Source organism: Neopsephotus bourkii, unplaced genomic scaffold, assembly GCF_033783945.1.
Source record: "Neopsephotus bourkii isolate Nb327-2 ecotype Australia unplaced genomic scaffold, CSIRO-AGI_Nbou_v1 NB_845, whole genome shotgun sequence".
NCBI lineage: Eukaryota > Metazoa > Chordata > Aves > Psittaciformes > Psittacidae > Neopsephotus > Neopsephotus bourkii.
In genome coordinates this window covers 216,694-239,230 of record NW_026901341.1, presented here as the reverse complement: position 1 = coordinate 239,230, position 22,537 = coordinate 216,694, and the positions used below count along the sequence as shown (strand labels likewise).

The window sequence follows — 22,537 nt, the reverse complement described above, 5'->3', positions numbered from 1 at the left end:
CTTGGAGCACAGCATCACACCTCTGAAAACTCCTTCCAAAAATCCTCTTTCAAAAAGCAATGACTGAGAAAAGAAACATCCAATGCTGTCTGAAATAAAGTACTGCCTGTGCAAAGCAAAAGTCGATGGTTTAGAGTAAAAAGATTACCTGAACGCAGTTTTCTTATCAGGTAGCTTCTGTATGAGAATCATGGCAAGCCAACATCCCTCATACAACCCCAAGACCACTGGGATGTGGCAGCACCATCCAACCTCCTCAAGTCCCTCAAGCTAAACTCTCCTCCAGCAGCTATGGGGAACAGTCTCCTTCAGGGGTGAGCAAGTCTTCATGATCTCTAAGCTCTGTGCCTGGAAAAACAAGCCTCTCCCTGCCTCCAAGAGAGAAGCTTCAAGCCCTTGAAACTGATCTGTTCATCCACTGTCTTTCAAATCCTTGCTCTCAGCTGAGGGTATTGTCTTTCTTCTGCTGCTTCTTCTTCAGCATCCACTAAGCTTGACTCGGGATGTTTGCAGAGGAGAGTACTATGACCCAAACTGGCCCAGTCACACACCACATCCAGACCATTACAATATTTCGGAGCTTTTAACTGTCACATAGTGTTTCTGTGTGTTTAAACCCAGAAGTACTGCTCTGCAAACTTAATGATTGTTTAATATGACTTTAAAAAAATGAAACAAACATTTAAACATCGTTTCTTTATCCTTTCACTTGTATCTTGCATTAATTTTACCCCAGGAGTTTAGATTCAGTGCAAATGCAGGTCTTTGATCCAGCAGCCAGCACTTACTTGGTTGACAGTTCAATGACATTCACCTGTCTACTATTCCTACAGTATAAGTGGATGAGCTGTCTCTCTCTTCTGTTTTTGCTTCCTAGAAAACAAAGAATGAGATAGTTTGCCTCATCTTCTCTGAGCTCAACTAAGCAATGTTTTATCCACATCCTTCATCAGAGAAGTATGGTTGTTAAGCCATCAGTACACAGTTCAGATGAAGGGTGGGATCTATTTCACCAAACTTCAGGCCTCTAGAGCTCAGCTAATAATGCTTGCTTTCCTTTGGAGTCCATGGAAACAGATCCTTTGAGGGAACAGTCCAAGGCAGACACGTAAGCTGAGCCAGATTTACCACTCCCTCAAACAGCCAGGGTTTCTCCACATGCTCTCCAGTAAGCTCCGGATAATCAGCTGGGTGCAAACATGGCTCATTGCTCAAACTCCAGCGGTGGCTACCTAACCACCCCAGGACAGCAATGGCAGTGAATAAAAGGCACATATTACTAATCACAGAAGTTGACTGGATTCAATCAGTATCTTTTCTAGTGGAAAGGGTAAGAAGAAAAAACAATACAGGAAGATGCTGTTGTCAATGCCTGCACCTTCAGCAAGACAGAAGACATGAATCGACAGTTCTTTTCCATGTCCTTACAGCAGTAGGTACCACAAAAGCCAATTCTGTCAAGTGTCATGTTTGTTCTCATGTATAATCAAGACATTTCCAGGCAGGAACAGGTTCCAGTCTGATTCAGTTTGATCAGACTTCAGCTTTTTCCCAGACAGTCGCACTTCACAGCTGTCTCTGAGCATCATGGTGGTATTTACTGGGAAATGTAAGTGCTCCATTTCCACAAAAGCAGGCAGTTTAAAATTAGCTGCAAATAACTCAAAATGACTGCTTAGAGCAGAAATGTAATTTTCTGAACAGGGTTATTTGTTGTGAACATGATGCACTGCACTCATGATCTGTCATGCCTCATTACTTCAGATAAGTCAGGCCAGCGTAACGGGATACGGTAGAGACTCTCCTCAATGATGAGTTCATTTAAGATGCTGCCTTCCAGGCTGAAGTCTTAAAAAAAACCCAAAAGCCATTATCAAACTCATTTTCTCAAGTCCTGTGGCATATTTACAGGTTAAATGGAATGAACATTTTTTAATAGTTCTTAAAGCACAGCTCCACTTTTGAGAGTGATTCAACAAAAATGGAATCAATTGACTGAAGTTTACTGCCTGTAAGCATTCAGGTATCTCTTCAGAGGTTTAAAGAAATAGATATTATAGAAGCTTTGAATGATCAATGAAGGTTCAGAAGCTTTCAGAGAATTTATTCTAATTCCAGCAGTAATTTGTGAGTATCTCATTTGGTTAGGCCACCACAAATTAAATATAGGGCAAGCATGTCCCTGATTTGCATTGGTGGAGCTTAGCCACACTGGAACACAAGGAAACTGTGTTCTTTCCATCTTGTATCTGGCTACCTAACTCCACCTAATTTGAGTCTGGGAACTCAAATACAATGCCATAATCTTCACTAGGTGTCCACTGGCGCAATTTATTACAATTACATCATTTGGAATGTAATGCATACAAAGAGAACTAAAACTCAGCACAGGGGTCCTTTAGTTGTACAGAGTCATGGTAAAAAGCACTAGAAACTTTTGTACTTAAAACAAGAGTCTTTATACCCTCCTTGTAACTTAAACAGAAAAAAATCCTGAAAAAGTGGCATCATTTGTATGTTACTTTTAAAAGTGGGACTACATTTCAAGCATTTATTAACCAAATTAAGCATATGCAATTTAAATTATGCTTTCCTTGCCTTAATAACATATTAATGAATATACATCAGTGAGCTGAACTAAAAATATACTGAAGATTTGCATGTCTGATTAGCTTTATGGAGTTTTGCAAATGACAGTTTGAAAGGAGGACAGAAAAAACCCTCTTGTGTCAAGGTCTATGCAAAATTACAGCTTAGAGAGGTTTCTTAATCAAAGGCTTGTTTTGTATCTTTTGTAAGCTAGAATCTCTTCTGAAATGAAGAGGACTTGCTCTTGGAATTATATTCAAAGTAGTCAGTTCCTCAACTTTTAAAGCAGTAAGTGGGACAGTGATGTCTTAATCAAAAGCACTGTCAGGGATCTCCTCCCAACCATCTCCTTTCAGAGAAAAGCAGGGAAACTTCTGCTTCAGCACAGTGCCTCAAGTAAGTATATTCAAAACAAGCAAAAAGAAAAAAGAACGGAAGAGAGGCACACAAGGCAACAAGGAAAAAGCTATTTTGACAATGAAATTGTTGACAGCAATCAACTTATTCTAACTATTGAATGAGAAAAACCCCAAACTCCACACAACCCCAAACTCCAAACAATAAACCAGTTTCATTGTTAGAGCTGTGACTAAGTCAGGACTTGCTTGCTGTTCAGCTCTACTCCTTCCTGTTTCCAGACTTCTAGCATCACTCCAGGCAACTCGGCCAAATCTGTGGTTCAGCTTGCCATATTTCCCACCTAACACTGGAGAAAATAACCAGACAAATATAAGACAAGTATTTCAATCATGTTTCTCATTAATGATGTCACTAATGTATGTAGCTGAGATATATTCTAGAAACAGAATAAAAGAATAAAAGAATTTGCTAAAATATCAAGATTCCTCTGTTCTTGCAATCTTAGCAGGTTCCCACCTCCAGATACCATTTTAGATCATTTCCAAATCAGATACCTTTTCCACACTTCTCCAGATTAAGTTTACAATACCAAAGCCATGTCTCTCATTTTCTATTCCTCCTCCACTCTTTGAGGAAAAGCTGGCACTTCGGAGAGGTCATCCTTAGCATTCAAGGAAAGCCGCTTTACTTCTCATGTTCAAGACACTACTAGCTCAGGTTTAAAAGAGGTAATCCTTTGACCATGTATGTTTAAATGAGCACTTTTCTGGATGACTTCTCAATTTCTTTTGCTCAATTTTGCCCCCATCCCATCCCTTCAACAAATGGGTCCAGACTAAAAATTATTTGGGGAAAACAAAACAAAGGTGGGGAGGGAGCAACAAAACAACATTAATCTGGACTCATTCAGCTACTCTCAACTCTGTAAATGTGTAACTACCAGGGAGTGCAATGGTGAAAACAAGTAACAAAGGTCTGGAACTCTAAATCCACAGAATTACAAGAAAAAGACCTGTAACTTGAAACTACAGTCTCAGACCCACATGTGATTTTTCCACAGCAGTTCTATTTATTGCCTTCCTTTCAGCTTATGTTTTTCACAAGATGAAGAAAAGGGAGCGTACTAAGGTGCACCTGTAAGGCAGATCTATTTAATATGGAGAAAAGTGAACCTGCAAATGGAGATGAAAAGTTTGTGCTGCTTCGGTGCAAACTCCTACCAGTCATCTGCTGAAAACCTGGCCTACACGACATGGAGGTTGATGTCTTCTAAAAGAGCCTTGTTTCCAACAGTTTTAATTCATTCCCTCAGGAAGGGGCAGAAGCCTCACCCAGAATTTCTTTGCTGGCATCCAGAAGTCCCTAGGTACCACTGCTAGTAGTATAAAGTGATAGCAGCAAGAGCATCTGCAGCAGGAATGAAAGCTCACTTTTGTACAAACACAGAGATTGTATTCCAAGCATCACACATGTTGACTGACTACATTTCCATGCAGGGAGCTCATAATATCCCAGCATTAACTCTCAGTTACTGACTGCAAAGGACAGCTTTGTACACCAGCAAATTCCAGCTGCTACCAGTGAAGTCCCTCAGAGATTTTGTAAATGGAATTGTAAGAAGAAAAGGAAGGAAAAAGGGTGACACTTATCCTTTCTTTTTTCATTTTTAACTAGGATGAGATGTGTAGAAGCACTAGAAGGACAGAAAGCCACAGCTTGCTAGAAGTTAGAAGTATCTCCTCAATAAAAAGATTACACTGAGAACTGCCTATGAATTGCATTCTCCTGTTGCCCATGCCTTCTGCTGCCTAATGTATTAATAGAACTGCTCACCACGTGGGAATTCAAGTCGTGTAGAAAGGTGAAAAAACAAAGCTGCTGGCAGATAACGTACAAGCTGCTCAAAAGAAATCACGCAGGTTCACTCTTCAAAAAACTAATACATGCAGAGAAACATGCAAGTTTAATGGTACAGTTTGCAGTGGTTTTGCTTTCTTTCTGTGGACTGTGTTGGGGTTTTTTTGTTGAATCAATTCTTGCACAGCCAAAGCTGCATGTGTATATACTTTATGAAGTGTATATACATATATATAAGACAGAGTAAAGAGAATCCAATTGGTTAAGCAGCAGAGTGTAAGTTACAAGCATTTATCCCCAGTGACATGCCAGCTTTCCAATTTTCTGTCCTCTGATACCTTCTCCTGCAGTAGCTCTTCCTAATTAAAGTAGGTTAAGAACCTGTTCTTATGTACACGCCTGAACACTAGTATCTGGGGATCTCAAGAGAGACTGTGACAAACCTGGAAGGATCTCCAGAATGTTTTTCAGCAGCAATGTGGCATAGCATCAAAAGAGTGGGCAGGCTGGCCAACTGGCAAAAACAACTTTAAATGTGTTTGGCCAGGCTAGGCCTGTATAAACAAGATGCTTTGTTAACCAATGCAGTGGGCACTTATGTTCACAACAACTCCTTTTTCTCCCTGAGTTTTCTAAGAACAAATTACTTGCTAATGTTGACACCCAAGTCCTCTGAAGAACACAGACAGCCAGCAACACTGGAGCCAAGATGCAAAGAAACCAGTTACTTTGATTTCCCGGGTACAGGGTTTCCAGCACAAATATTCCCCCTTTTAAAAATGTTTTATTTGAGAATCACATAAAACTTCTGACTTTTGTTAAAAAGAACCCAGCAGAAATTGCAATTTTTAGTCCTTCAACCATGTTCCACTTCCTTGAAAGCCTCTCTGGGTAACTGTATTTCACAAAATATATTTATCCCAAGAGGAATTAATTCAGAAATCAGAATATATTCACTTTCACACCCAAACTACACATCGCTGCTTTCACAAAAGGTGGGCAGTGCCAAAAGAATTCACTAATTCCTACTGATCCCAGGAGGCCTTACATCAGCAAATGCTCTCTCTGGGTCCTCAACAGGCGGAAACACGGCAGCAAACAGACCCACTCTTTGCATTCAAAGCTGCTTTTTAATAAACCAGAAATCAATCACATTGGCCAAACGTGGTCCCCTCTGCCTCCTGCCCCAGGTTTGGCATTAGTAAAATGAGAAATGGTGGTATTTTTTAATGTACCTTTCCCATTTCAGGTTTTTCATCTCACTTTCTGCAAATCTCCAAAGACCTTCCACTTCATACATTAAACTCCATCTTTCCAAGCCTTACACTACATTTTACCCCAGTTAAAGCCTGGTTTTGCAGCAGCAAGGCTGAATCTCTACCTGCTTGGTAGGTGTGGGAAGTGCAGAGCTGCTCCTCTACCGTCTGACAGCAACCCAGGCCAGGCCACATGATCTGAAGAAGGCAGAAGCCTTGACTAAGCTAGTGTAAGAGCAAGGTCATGCAGCCAAATGGTGCCATCTGCATGTGGAATTTTGTGCAAATGCAGTGCTTTTATTTGCATATTTGCAGTCAGTTTCTATATAATTCCAAGTCCACGGTGATGGGGGATTGCACCAACAGTGGAGTCATTGTGATTATTTAGACCCACCACAGCAGCAGTGTGAGTGTTACGTTGAAACTGCTCTGCCAACCTGCTTCAAACTGAGCAATCCCTTTGGTGATGGGGGGTGTGCAATTCAGCATCTCCAAATTACCCAGTTAACACAAAGCAATGAGAAACCACAAGAAACTCATAACCATCCTCTAAGCTCATTAGCAACACAGAATAACTTTCTTATTAGAGAACAGAGCCAGAGCTGTGGAGGTTTTGAAGCTCATCATCCATCTCTGCATCCAGCCTCTCCAAAATGTTCTCTTTAAGTGCTGTCAGCTTTTTTTACTTCCCACTCCAGTGCCACAGCTCCCAAAAAAATGCTCTCGCTCTCCTGAAACCAAACTCCCGATTTCCTGACCCAGAAGTTCACGCATTCAGATGGAACTAAAGCACAAAGTACAAAAGAAACATGCTCTTAGCTCAATCTTCCACGTGAGGTTCAGTGAATAGAGAAGAAACTGAAATGCACACAGAGACTGGATTAAACAAGGAGCATGAAGCCATCTGTTCCACCTTAAAGCCTGTGGGCTAAATGCTCAGGTCTGTTGTGGCCAAGACCCTGCCTGCATATTTGACCGCACTGAATTTATCCAGCTTGAGTCTTGAAGATCTAAAAGCATGCACAACCACAAACTTTCAGAGTAACCTACCCCAGTGCAGCACTAATGGCAAAGAAAAGGTTGAAAACTATAGAAATGCTTTTAGTAGGGGAGCCAGGATGAGGACCGAGGCCTGTTAGCTAAGGGTAGGTTCCAAAAGCATATCCACCACTCCTGGGGGCAAGGGAGTTGGTAGAAAACCAGGGCGAGGACTTCCAGAAAAGACATGAGCAGACAGGGATAATAACGTAAGGATGATAAGAACGAGAAAGAACAGGTCCTTCTGACTGTAAATGGGTAGCGCCAATTCCAGAAAAAGGTGTAGCTGAGTGATGAAATGCATTTGCTGGAAACAGTTTTCAACAGATAGGCCTGTTGAACCCAGCTGCCCCTGTCCCAGCCTCATCGTAATCTGCACTCCAACGCTGCAAGACATGGCTCTGGAGGGTGTTTCATCGAAGCTAAGCAACATTTTATCGCTCTATGAGAATGCCAGACAGATGTTAGATTGCAAAACATTCGTCGATCATATGGGACACATAACAGATGGCAAGTTCCCTGTCATAATATAGACCTCAATATATTTTCTGAGAAGGCAAAAAAAATCACAAGGCTCCAGGACTGAATCTGAATTTATGCAGATGAAAGGCAGCCAATATGCATCATTATAACACCTATCTTCATACAGCTCACCTTCAGTTCTCCCCATAACACTCTGAGCTCAGCTACAATCAATACCTGTCTCACTTAAATTACTCTATTAAACTACTTCAGCAAATCCAGTTCCAGAGTAAAAACAGGTGACAAGGGATGTTTGCGTGTGCATGCCCCTGCACACCACTATGTGTGTATACATGGCACAAATAAACAGTGATGTAAACTGTTAGTACCAGTAACTGTAGAATATCCTTGCTTCATTCATGTAGGATGGACAGATGAGGTACTAATGAAAAAATATTGTCATATATATTCAAAGGAAAAGTGACAATTCAAGAAGACAGTTATTTGATATCTCAGTTTAATGCTCTTATCTCTGTAATATATAACACTTAAAAATCCCAACAGCCACAAGCAACAGAATTCTCTTCTTGTTCCCCAAATCTCACTTTGCTTTCAGGAGAAGGTGACAAAAACTGAGCTGTCAAAGGAAAGGACTACAGAGGGTGCTGTGCAGGGGTTTAAGAAAATAACTGAGTTAAGTCAGTCAGCTGTGTTCCAGTTTTCTCTGTGCTGAGTGACCCTCTGCCCTCTGGTTTTTATTTGCTTTTGCACTGTACTGCCTTATGTAACTGTTCCCTCTAGCTCATAAATTTCCAAGGTGAACAAAAAGCTCAAGTGATGACATTTGGCTTGGCCACAAAGGTGATTTTTTTCCACTAACTTCTACTTAACGGGGTTTATATTTTTAATCACATAGAAGTATTAAGCCTGTTGCACTTAAGTTGATCAATTCTGCTTCTAAATGCCCATGTTTTTCCATTTTTGACCAGAACAACATTTCTGATAATGTTAATAACTACAAAGATTAAAGTGGATTAAGGCCGGAAAGGAGAAACAGTTTAGTGGTTGTTTTTCCTCCCCCTTCTCAGGCCAGGCTGCCCTTAGTTTGGTCTGAGTACCCAGAACTGCTGCTGATCTCCCAGAGCATCACTTTGCTCATACTGATATTGTACAAAAGGCGGTATATCTTTTCAGAATGGATCCTACATAAAAAGGACAGGAAGTCCATTATCTGAAGTTATGAGATAGCTCTGAAGCAGCCTGACCTGCAGTCACACAGAATCAAAAGCAGCCATAATCCTTCCTCTCTATAGCATGAGTTTACTCATGACGCTTTCTTGATCTGACCTTTCTCTATTGGTGAAAGCTATTGCTGGAGATAACCACAGCCAAGAGACCTGTGCTTACAAAAATGTGACAAACACCAAGAGATGCTCAGCAGCATCCAATCTGTAATGCTAGCAAGGTAATGAGATTTATAGAAGCTACATAATAATAATTCTTTGACTATTTTACTGTGAAAGCATGTTCAATTTCAGTGTTTGTCTATGTCTATGAATTCAACTTTGCATTTGCTTATATCATGGCTAATACAAATTTCACCTAAATTTGTTTAGAATATACATAATTAATAAGTCAGAAACTTGGTTTTCTTTGAGATCTATTTCACTCCTTCCCAGAACAGTAAAATAATAAAATCTTCATAGTCATAGAAACTAAAGTTGATGAAATTTCAGAAAACCTCTCCAATCCATAATCCCGATGCAATTTCTTTATGTCTTTTGGGGAGATTCCTGCAGTGGAATCTCAGATTTCATGTTAAATTAGGGCAGAAAATACTCTTTGCTCATATGCTTAACATCCCACAGAACTCCAATAAAAGTGCTATTACATGGATTAACAGTATTTTAAACAATGGAAAGAAATGCATGAGAAAATACCCATTTGGTAATTAAATTTAAGCATGAAAGCCAAGAGCAAATACTCAGGCTAATCTATAATATTTGATCAGTCTCAGATATGAAACTGCAAAATATATGTAATGCTGCAAGAAAGTAAAACTTAATGGTAAATCAGCCCACAATAGTAGTGGGAAGAACATAGCCTCAGTGGAGGGGCACATCTCATTAGGAAAATAACATGGCAAAGTCCATAAAACAAGTTTAAATATCTTAATGCCAAACCACAGTGCAAAAGCTATGCATTTATTTTCTATTAATGACAAGGTCAGATATAAATCTGTGACAGAAATCTGCAGGTAACCTAACGTTGTGCAGCAGTGACTGCTCACCATATGGAGCAGCGCTGGTGCAGCAGGGCAGGAAGGGCACAAGAAGGGCGACTGTAGCTCACACCACTGTCCCTTGCAGCAGATTCTCATCCAGTTGAAATTTCATGCCAAAATAGCTTTACAGCAATGCTCAGAGAGAGAGAACAAAGACATAAAGAAGGGGGCAGGGACCTATAGATGTTTTAAGAGAAAGCCAGCAAGGTACAGAGATGCAGGAGGATAAAACCACTGCACCAAAGAAAAGATGAGCTGTTCAAAAGGAAAGAATGAACTGGCAGTGATGAGCAGTGAATATCATGAACAGATGAAGGCAAATGCAGGCTAAAGTGCAACTGCTTTAGGGATTTATTTTTAGCCATACTGTTAAAGAAAATGGGCTTTCAAAGCAGTCTTTCATGGCCAGCATATTCATCTGCCTTTAACCAAGATTTTTAAAGACTACATCACCAGCACAAAGGAAACTTTAAATGTTACAGTAAAATCTTTACTGAAGAAGCAAAGTTCAAGATGCAAGTTATGATGCAAGATCCTGAACCAAACTTCCCAAAGTTGAGGACACCAGTATTTCCAAATGTTTCTCATCAGAAGTGTTTTTAAGAGCACTTAGAGGAAAGGGATACTTTTTTTTTCTATGATCAGTAATGCCAAGGCTAGTAAGAAGTAATGCGTAACTATTCTATGCAAGTTGTAATGGATTCTCAAGCCCAGAAACACCTCTATTCCATCAGAAAACACTTGTGAAATGTAACAAAATTCATGCAAACTCAGTCTAGTGGCATTATCACTTCAAACTTCCCATTTCTAGACATATTAGGTCTTACACATACAGTCTTTCCATCATGAAAGAACTGCCTGATTAAAATTCAGAGATGACAAGCAGAAAGCAAGGTCATTTATTGAAGCTGAAGGAGCAGACACTCCACCAAACTGTCTTGCCTTCTGCTGGGAAGAGATCTAAATCCAGCCCAGAGGCACAGAGAAGAATCAGAGCAACTTCAAATTCTGTAAAGGTATGTTTTATACAGAGTATTTCTTTGCTTCTGTTGAAACATGAAATATTAACGTCAATTCATTACACATCAATGCATTTGTATACTCCCCTGTTATCAAGTGTCCAAATGAAAACAATCTGCTCTAAATAATTTACTCCTGAATCATCAGTCAGCTTTCTTCTGCAAATCCAGATCTTCACTATTTGCCAAGTCATATATATGACTGACAACCTTTTAGAAAAGACATTCTCTTTGTTAAGTTTCAGAAAGGTACCAGCATATGTGTATTTGACGTGCAACAAAACTTGATTATTTAGAACTGATAGAAATGTGCTAACGATAATGTAAAAATACATATAGAGGCTATAAAACATGATTGTTTTAAGCTTATAGACTGGATCCAGTGTGCAAGAACAACTTGTTCAACCTTCAATAGTAGCCTCTTTCCAGAAGGTCCCCAAACACATGTGAGAAGAGGCTGAGGGCTGGATGAACTGTCCTGGCAACCTGCTTGCTGACATTTCAGTCCTGGGGTTCTCAAAACTCTGCCCATCACAGGAACGTGCAGCCTGATGCGGACTGCCTCAACCAAAAGCTTTTCAGCAGAGAAGCTATTTAATCCAAAGCTAAAGACCATGTGAAACCACAGCTCCTGAAAATAAATGCCAATTTTGACTCAAGTGGTGACAATGCTAATTACTCTGTGATTGTTTCTGTAAGTACCAGTCTAATACCCTTAGTTGCACCAAGTATCAGACACTTGCTGACAGCTCACTACTGTCCTCAGCAAGAGAGGCAAAAGCTGTGTCTGGTGGCAGTTCAAAAAAGTACATTCACACAACTGCTTTCCTTTGAAATACAAAGCTGCACTGCTAAAATAATTCATTTCCTTTTGTTGTGGGACTCTGGTAAAAGGAATGACAGTGTCTCTGAAATGTGTATTCTTCCTTCATGTTCACATCCCCTTTCCCATGCTACACAGGGTGGAAGAAATACAAATGTACTTGCTGACTGATGTTACCGCAAAAATCCATTACTGGGGAAAACAGTTTCACAACAAGAGTCACGAGCTACATAATTCCCTCATGAAATACAACAGTGGTTCTGAGTTCAGGATTTGTATTTGGTTTTAGATGAACATAGGTATTTTTCCCATTTGCTCACTAATGTACTGATTCAGTTGTACTCCTGTAACCTTTTTTTCTTAACTTTTTCTATTTATTACTAATAGAATATAATTGTTTCCAATCTCAACAGCAGAAATCTTCACTTTTTTTTTTTGACACTAGGAAAAAACCCCTAAACTCACACACTCTTATTGTATTGGTCACTGCAGAGATACATGAGTGGAAGGCAGAGGGACAGCGCTTAGTAAGGATACGTTTTCAAAGACTGGGGAAAAGTGGATAAACAGAGTAACTTCAACAAATATATTGTCTCTGTAGGATCCCAGTTTACTTCCAGGTACTAAAACATTATAAAATCTAAAGCAACTTGCTAAATGTTAACTATTAACATCAAAACCCCCAAATCAGCTCATGGTATGTTTTGCAGTAGCTGCTGCTAAGAAATGAGGTTTTAAGATGTGCTAACACATTGCAGAGAAAAAAAGATAACAAATTGAAACATATTTCCTGTCAGAAAAAGACAGAAAGTTTGAAGATGGGAAGCTATGCCTTTAGTTATACATTCATATGCCAAAGATTAAAAAGAAATGCAGCGTTCAGCACTGATAGAGCTGTATCTTTTCCTCTGGCCAGACTGCCTGAGAGTAGATTGCATAGGGTGTGACTGGTAATAAAGATGCAACACGAAAATAGGTGTTATGTAAAATAAAGGAGTCTTTCCCCTTATTTGTCCTAAAATGTAAGGGATGCTTGATCATCATAATCTGTGAACTTTATTTTTTTTTCAGCTTCTACTTTGCAGATATTATCTATTTTTAGTATTTGGCTAGAAAAATAAAACAAACGAAGACTAATGGACTTTGCAGGGCACGGATGCCCTGATGTCTAAATCATGGCAATGGAATACAAATATAATCACTAGTATGGCTGATTTTATGTTTTTTTTTTCTACATCATCAGAGTTTTCAAGCTTAATGTAAAGAGAGCTGTCAATACATATATGGAGATATAAAAAGAAACCAAATTGCATTCATCAGCCAGAATGTATCTTTGTATTCAAAGATGGACCACAAGTACAAGTACATTAAAGGCCTGGTGGTGAAAAACACACTGACTTGATTTGGATATAGAGAATTCAGCAATAGGTAAAATGTCTCAGGACATACGTAGTTAAATCAGGTTTCTGTATTTTGCAACAGAAAGCTTACCTGCCCAATTTTTCCCAGTTCCATTTCAACTATTGCAACAGGAGTGTTTATCTGATCAATGTGTCTCGACTGTGACTTCAGATCCACTCTCCAGTTCATGTTTTTCAGGATGTTATCCCAACGGCTCTGACTGATCAGGCTCTCGTGGATCTTCATCCGGTGGTTCTTCCAAAATTTTGCAATGACTGCAGCTTGGTCTGATGTGATGCCACCTTGTTTTTTGGTTTGGGCAGTAAGAAAAGCCTCCAGCTGATTCAAATCCATGTCCGCTGAAGCAATGGACTGTAGGGAAATAAGAGTAGTAAAAGGGAAAAGCTGGCTCAAAACTGCTTTTTAACAGTCTACCAAAAGGTCACATCTTTAGGGTTTTACAAAATACAGGATTTTAAAACGATAGCACAAACAGATCTGGGTCATAGAAATCTGATGACTTTCATTAAAACACAGTTTGTAAATGCCTACCACTCATCCCAGATTCCTGTCCCCAGAGAGATCGAGGGCAATGGATCGGCAACAGTGATGAGGAAACTGGAAGTACCTTTGGGAATGCAGTACTGGTACAGGAGGCTTCTCACTGTCTGCCTCACCCGCTCCCCAGAAAGGCATCCGTATCCTGGGCTGCATCAAAAGAAGCATGACCAGCAGGTCGAAGGAGGTGATCCTGCCCCTCTACTCTGCTCTCGTGAGACCTCACCTGGAGTATTGTGTGCAGTTCTGGTGTCCCCAACATAAAAAGGACACGGAACTGTTGGAACAAGTCCAGAGGAGGGCCATGAGGATGATCAGGGACTGGAGCACCTCCTGTATGAAGACAGGCTGAGAAAGTTGAGGCTGTTCAGCCTTGAGAAGGCTGTGTGGAGACCTCATAGCAGCCTTCCAGTATGTGAAGGGGGCCTATAGGGATGCTGGGGAGGTACTCTTCATTAGGGACTGTAGTGATAGGACAAGGGGTAATGGGTTAAAACTTAAACAGGGGAAGTTTAGATTGGATATAAGGAGGAAATTCTTTCTTGTTAGGGTGGTGAGGCACTGGAATGCGTTGCCCAGGGAGGTTGTGAATGCTCCATCCCTGGCAGCATTCAAGGCCAGGTTGGACGAAGCCTTGGGTGAGATGGTTTAGTGTGAGGTGCCCCTGCCCATGGCAGGGGGGTTGGAACTGGATGATCTTAAGGTCCTTTCCAACCCTAACGATTCTATGATTCTGTGATTCTGTACCCAACTGGTCACTGCTGGGAACACTGAATCAGGCACAATACTGCTGGTTCTGATGGTCTGGGGAAAGCTGGGGCAAACATGGCATGCCCCTGGCCAAGGCTGAGACAAGTGAGGAGACATCCCAGCTCATTGCAACATCCACAGCTTCATCTGCCACCACCATACCACAGACAAGGAAGCAAAACTGGTAAATGCTGCACCAGTAAAGCAGGGTCTGCAGCACTGGCCACTGCAACATGCTGGCTGTGGCAGGAAGAATGTGAGTCTTCCAAGGTTGAGAGCCTGTGTGCATGGAGCAATCCTTAGAAACTCAACTGCAGCTTTTTCCAAAGGGTCAGTGAACTCTGTTAGGCTAAATGTGCATTTTGCAAGGGAGTGTGAAGGGTCATTTATTTCTCCTCCCTGCAGAACAACAGAAATTATTCTTGCCAAACCCTTTTTTTAATAGGTACCCAGTTCTTCCACCTTGTAGGAGTATCAAAGCTGATACTCCTACAGCCTTAAATTTGCATTGCCTAACTGGCAGCAGTTGCTAAATATGGCTGTGAAAGGAAGGGAGGACAGGAGGTGGGGAGAGGAAACTGTGGCTAAGTTTCCCCATTGTAGTTTCAAACAGACGCTTTTGCTTCATTCTCACTCAAAATGGATGCATCTTATCCTAAATGACCATGACAGCTCCAAGCAGGTGCTGATCTGGAGCACAGCAAGGTGAATTGGAGCTAACGCTGCAATCTCTGGGGTTTGCCTCTATTTAATTTTCATTGACACGGTATTCCTGCTGCTGTACTCCATGCATTCAGGGAAGTAACGATCTTGCTCTCTTTAACCAAATGGGTGACACCATGTGGCTTTTGGCTGGATGCACTCTGTGTGCTTCACATTGCCTGTCTGCAAAACTGGGTATCACTTAGCTGAAAACCAAGGGGTTAGTGCTTTCTGAGATTGCCAAGGGTGTGAGACCTGCTGCTTCATTGGCGATGAACTGAAACTGTCAGCGGGGTGAGCTACCAGCAGGCTTTGCCACCTTCCTCTAGAAAAGACAGATGTCAAAGTACGGGATCTTACTTACAACAGGAGTGGCCTGAAATAAAATGGCAGGTAGAAAAAAAGAACTATCACAAGACCTAACATAAGAACCAGCCCAAAACAAAGAGCTTATGCATCACACAAATGACAGAACAGCAGCAGGTTTGCTGTTTTGAAGCGAGTAAAGCCAACACCATGACATGCCCAAGCTCCAGTACGTACACCACCACATCCTCCTTACTTAAAGGGCTTTGCTTCTTACCAAGAGAAGAGCAAACCAGAAACACCACCATGGCCCACCCAATATCCCGCCCCTCCTCCAACAAACAACTTCTGATTTACAACAGTTTTTTAAACAGCCTTTAATCATCCAGTGTGTAAGATCTTTCTCCTGGAGCTTTTGTAGTGTTTTAAGAGGAACGTGCTGCCTTCCCTCACTCTCACAATGGATTAGCTGCCATCTGTTACATGATCAAGAGAAGAAATGGCAATCCCCACTAGAAGTAAACACTCAGCTGTATCAGGGTTCCAGCTTAACAGAAGCATCTGCCAATTTATTACAAAATTTGAGATGTCTAGTGCACCAATGTTTTTTCTATAGGGCATTCACCCCGTGTAGATTGCTTGCTTTTATCACGAACATATTTAAGTTAAGAGGAAATTATCCCCTAATGTCTAGTTATGCTGTAAGTTAAAAAAGCACTTCTCATTTTCAAAAGAAAAGCTGGTTAGACTCACTGTCCTTTCCTACATCCACTTCTTACATGAACAGGACTGTCTATTACAGCAGTGTGGAATAGCTTCTGGTTTAATGTTTTCATATCACTACATCTGTGTGGGGATCTGTTTGAGTGTTGTGATACCAACTATCACTTATGCACATCTTTTCATTGTTTCATGTTGGTTTATGTGAATGACCCAAGCACCTTATGTAAACCCTGTAAAAACCAAGATCAAGTTGAGATGCAGACTTTATTCTGTGCAGAAGTGTGTGCAGACTGTGCAGACTCTTTCTGTGCGGTTTCAGCTGTGCAGAAAACGGCCTTCTGTTTTATTCCTGTGCAGGAACTGAGACTATAAACTGCATCCTCTGCACTGAATGGAGCAAAGGTGTCACGGAGAAACAGCTGATCTTTGTTAATGCAGATTCACTGGTTCAAATAACCAGGCAACCCTTTCCTAGGCTTGATTTCATAAACTTCAAATATTTCACAGTTGTAACTCTTCAGGTTATTTTTAACCTCACCCCTTCCCAACAACTCTTCTTGCAAGGTGCAGCAAGATTTCTGGCAGTGCTTTGCTAAGATGACAAAAAACAAACACACGGAGTTCCTTACTGTGCTTGACACATAACGCAAGTCTGACTCCACAGTGTATCTGAAAGAGGAAGCTGATGACCAAGCTTGCAGTTTTAAGCAGAAGGAAGGTTATAAAGGAGGGTTAAACTTCCTTGTTTGGCAAGTATCATCAGCAGATTGATGATTAGTTAAGATCTGGTGCAAGCTACATTTAAAAACTCCATATGTTCGTGTAGCATAAGCACGCTGATAGAGCTTGCTACCAAAATACTACCCCATAATACAGAGGAATGAAACCATGTATCATAATTAGCAATTATTTATCTTGCTTGCTCTCACACATGTGCACAGGTACACACAGTATGGATTGCTTAATCTGTACATGTACACAGCTAAGAAATCAGAAGGTAACAACCATACTGTATTTCGGTGGAATATTTATCAGGTAATGGCCTTAAATAGTATACCAACAGAGGCCATCATTCAGACTGAAATCTCTCTCAGCTTGTAAATACAACTACTACTTAAAAACTCCTTTTAAAAAGTATATAGAGATTTTAATTGGAAGTGGGTACAAAGAATCAATGAGTACAACTACAGAATAGCTGCCTGAAGATATTACTGAAGATACATTTACTTTGAATTTCCTCAACATAACTCACCAGCTATAAAAACTGTCAAAACACGTAAGAACAGCAACTCATTTAACATTATTTTTCATCTTGGAAACATTTCACTGTTGACAGGAAACCTGACAGAAGTTAAAAATGAGAGAACAATTAAGGTCTTTGCTGATCTTCCATCTCCTCTACTGTATGAACACTTAACTCGTTCTTTAAACAAATGCAGTTCTACTCCATTGCTCATATGAATGGACACAGTTAAATTCTGGACTTTCTTCAAGGTTGAGGGAATATTTAAATTTAACTTTAAAGAAAAAAAGGATTTGTATTTCCAGTGATACTCTGAAGAGCATTACAAACAGTTCTGTCCATTTCCTGTAACAATGTTCATTTATTACACAAAAATTCAAATTACAGTGAATACATCTTACTGATATTTCTAAGGATTAATTTAAAGTTAAAACATGAGTGGTTCTTCTGTACTTATGACTAATTACAAATAAAATATATCTGATTATAGGTATCCCTCTCATGCTTTTAAACCCTAGGAGTTTTGGAGGACAATGACCAGCTCTTGTCCAGTTCCCACAGCAATCAGCAGTGATCAAGATAGTTTCACTGGTGGAATAAACACCACAGACATGTTTCAGCATCACAACTGGCTCTTGTGAGACCTCACTTGGAGTATTGTGTGCAGTTCTGGTGTCCTCAACATAAAAAGGACACAGAACTGCTGGAACAAGTCCAGAGGAGGCCACGAGGATGATCAGGGACTGGAGCACCTCCCGTATGAAGACAGGCTGAGAAAGTTGGGGCTGTTCAGTCTGGAGAAGAGAAGGCTGCACGGAGACCTCATAGCAGCCTTCCAGTATCTGAAGGGGGGCTATAGGGATGCTGGGGATGGACTGTTCAGTAGGGCCTGTAGTGATAGGACAAGGGGTAATGGGTTCAAACTTAAACAGGGGAAGTTTAGACTGGATATAAGGAAGAAGTTCTTTACTGTGAAGGTGGTGAGGCACTGGAATGGGTTGCCCAGGGAAGTTGTGAATGCTCCATCCCTGGCAGTGTTCAAAGCCAGGTTGGACAAAGCCTTGGGTGACATGGTTTAATGTGAGGTGTCCCTGCCCATGGCATAGGGGTTGGAACTTGATGATCTCAAGATCCTTTCCAACCCTAGCTATCCTATGATCCTATGATTTAAAGGTGTGGAAAGTTGCTTCATCCATCAGCTCCTACAGCTGAATCACTGTGAGCATCAATTCAAGAGGGATACATCTTACTAATGTCAATGACTTAGTCCAGACAGACCCTGAAGTGCAGGATCCACTCCCATACTTTGACTCACCATACTGTCAGTAGTGACATGTCATTAAATTATAAAGACTTTATATTCTGAGCTAAGCACGTGTACATGGAGATCCTGCCTTCATTTTTTCTCACTTCATCTCTTTAATGATCCTCAATAAACATACTTTTGCAATATGTTACCACAGTTCCCTTTTTATTTACAGACTGTCCCATCTCTAAGCAGTTCTACAGCATGTCAACAAGCACTGTGATAAAAGTATGACATGGAGGAAAAAAAGGTTATGTAGGACCTAATTCCAGTTCTCACTGGAAATCACAAATGCTTTACTGTTTCAACATAAAAATCTTCAACTAACAAAAAACAGAAGTTTTCTAGGAATGTAAAGAATCACACCTGTTCTACACCAGTAACTTAATTTACAATATTATGACTATTCACTCAAGTAACTAAGTGAAAAAAGCCTATTTTCAAAACTAGAGTCTTTAAGAGACACTACTAATATCTAAGGGTTATTAAAAATTTCCCCATGCTACCTCTTTTGAGATTTTTTTAAAAAATATCTATTTTTTTATCCCTAGGAAGCACAGCTCATGGACAGTATTTAGAACAGAACAGAACAGAACAGAACAGAACAGAATAGAATAGAATAGAATAGAATAGAATAGGGTTGGAAAGGACCTTAAGATCATCAAGTTCCAACCCCCCTGCCATGGGCAGGGACACCTAGCTCTAAACCATATCACCCAAGGCCACGTCCAACCTGGCCTTGAACACTGCCAGGGATGGAGCATTTACAACCTCCCTGGGCAACAGAAAAGAATTTCCTCCTTATAGCCAATCTAAACTTACCCTGTTTAAGTTTTAACACATTACCCCTTGTCCTATCACTACAGCCCCTAATGAACAGTCACTCCCCAGCATCCCTATACGCCCCCTTCAGATACTGGAAGGCTGCTATGAGGTCTCCACGCAGCCTTCTCTTCTCCAGGCTGAACAGCCCCAACTTTCTCAGCCTATCTTCATACAGGAGGTGCTCCAGTCCCCTGATCATCCTCGTGGCCCTCCTCTGGACTTGTTCCAACAGATCCATGTCCTTTTTATGTTGAGGACACCAGAACTGCACACAATACTCCAAGTGAGGTCTCATGAGAGCAGAGTAAAGGGGCAGGATCACCTCCTCGACCTGCTGGTCACACTACAAGCATGCAAACCCTACTGTCAGCAACTGTCTCCACCTTTCTTTCTAGAGGCTAAGCAGATGCTTTTAAACAAGAAACAGTTTTGGTCATACTGACTTCTCTTTGTGCTAATCTTCAACACATACCCACTGTGTTTTCAAATATAATTCAGCCAATAAAAATACGACTTCAAATACCGTTTCCTTAATGGAACAGTATTTGATAATCTGGAGAGTTTTGTATTAGCTTAATTAGATCCATTAGATGTGTGCTATGGTACACAGAACAGGAAAACAGACTTATATTCATTATCTCTTCTCAGAAACAAAGCCTGACAAGCAATACTGGTGAGAAACAACAACTGGTAAAACCCCTAGGGAAAAAGAGAACGCACTTCATTTCCAGAAAGAAAACATTACTTGTCAACCATTACAGAAGAGCTCCAAGAGTTGGCCTTGCCAGCATGTGCAGGCATTTTCTCCAGCTGACCCTCAAAATCACAAGCTGCTGCCAGCCTGTAGCACAAAGCAATCACAAGCTCAGAGAAATAAACAGTTCAGTTCTGTTCACACTAATGAAGCTCACACTAATGAACTTGCCTCCTCAGGTTTTGGGGAGGTGGGAGTGAGAGGCTATAGCTGTATCACAACTGTCGTTATTCAGACACTCTTGAAAACTGGAAACAGTTCAGACCCTTGAAACACAAGCACGGAGTGGGGGGACCAGCCACAGACAGGAGGAAGATGCCAAGGGACCCCACTTTGGCCAAACCCTTTGATAACACGAAAGCCAATTCTTGTTAACATCAGGATACTGTGCATTCCTTTCACTTGGAAGGGCTTTGGGGCAAATATGGGGTACCTGCTCCATGCAGCTTTGGGGTGTATAGTTTCTTTCTCCTTCTCTAAAAAGAAAGGCAACCCTGGGAGAGCAGGATAGGGCACGGAAGCAGCTTTCATCATCTTTGGGTGTAACAGCACATGGGTCCAAGTGACACTAAGCTATTTGTCAAAGATAGCTCAGCGTGCCCTTCTGCAAATAGTAGCTTCAGACAGAAGGAACTAGAGAAGATCTCTGCAACTCTGTGGTTTCTGGATCCTCCTTTGCATACATTAACCAGACTCTCTCCCAAGGGCTGCTGAGATATCCAGCCCTGTAATATACGAGCTGTTCCCATAGATGCTCCCTGGACATTAGTCCAGTAGACTTTCCCACGTTTCTGGAGACAGTGGAGGTTTTCAACTAGTTGGTAGGTTGTGCCTCACAAACACTGTTTGTTAGAGTCCAAGAGCTCTCCTGAGAATTGGAATTAAGATAAAATTAGATGCAACAGCCTGCTTGTCTGCACTTGAAAATGGTGATCCATCTTTCAGGAAAAAACCCAAAGCTAAAGGCTTCTACACGCCCGCAAATTTGTAAGTCAGAAATCACAAGCGACCTTAACCGTAAGTGACCATGTAGTGTTTCTGCATCAAAGAAGAAATACTTTAACTAATCTTTAAGTCTTCACCTTAAGCCTTGGGAGACCACACAAATTTCTTTTATTAGAATTCCATACTATGTCCCAATATTACTAACTGTAATGAACAGTTAGAAATGAAATGAAACTGTTTGCTAATAGAATGAGCTAGCTGTGTATCATTAAAAGGATCATAATACATATACTGTTTAAAACCTGTAGTTCAATCTTTTTTCTGGCATGTAATAAATAGATCTTCTGCAACAACTGTTTCTTATTCCAACCTGTGTAGCCTTTTGATTCATTGCTGAGGCGACACTAACCAGGTCAACGGACATTCAGTAGACTTGTAAATATTTTCAAGTTGGAGTTATTCTGATTTTCATGAATCATGATTGTCTTGGATGGGAGGACTCACACCACACAGCAGCAACAAAAAAAACACATTTAACTGCTACTGCAGATGGGAAAAAATTAGTGTGCATGCTGAAGTTGCAGGCAAAATTCCATTCTTCCTGTACTTCTAATCTTATTATGCTTGATTCCGTCCAGATTTGTAAAATGTGCACACTGAAGATGAAACTCCTCTCAATGGGTCACTTCCATGCCTCTTGACTGACTCCTCCATTGCTATTCCCAAGTTTCCCACCAAGCACAAACCCTCCAAACCCCTACCTACTTTTTTTCTTTTTGTGCATACAAGCTCCCCAAACCCAATGTTCTCTGCTGAAATTACTTTTTCACTTGAACATGAAGCTCAATAACAGTGGAGTAGAGATTCAGCTATTTTTGGCCTAGCTTACAATTGAACGTAAAAGAGATCTTTGCATTAGTTTCTAAAAGCATCTGAAGTGACCACATAATTTCCCTCTAGCCTGCCTCTGCCATTAGCCTGTGTGTCTGTAGATATGATCAGTTTGAGCTCACAATTCCATAAAACGCAACTTCCTAAATTTATTTACAGGAGGTGTCATTTTTCTGTGGTCTGAAGACTCATTTGATGACAAAGGAGGATGAAAGGTTGATTAAAATAGGCAGCCACCACTGAATCACAACCTGAGCTATGCTCCCGCGGTCAGATCGTACTTCCTGCAAGCCTGCTCTGCTAAGCTCAAAAGTAGTGGCTCCCCCATCCCAGAGCCATTCTAAAAACCATCTTTAGCTGAAGGAAAATTGAAGATCATCTGGATTTCGCTGTCTGGACCTACTTAGAATCATAGAATGGTTTGGGTTGGAAAGGACTTTATCTA

The 22,537-nt window shown here is 40.8% G+C and overlaps 1 protein-coding gene across 4 annotated transcripts in view; it reads right to left on the bottom strand.

The window, feature by feature from the left end:
* COMMD1 (copper metabolism domain containing 1) overlaps positions 1-22,537 on the bottom strand; it is a 79,748-nt gene that overhangs the window by 41,372 nt on the left and 15,839 nt on the right. For all 4 annotated transcript variants that reach the window (XM_061356173.1, XM_061356174.1, XM_061356175.1 and 1 more), the window contains exon 2: positions 13,180-13,461. In XM_061356173.1, coding sequence (XP_061212157.1) covers positions 13,180-13,461 — 282 coding nt within the window. The remainder of the gene's footprint in view (positions 1-13,179; positions 13,462-22,537) is intronic.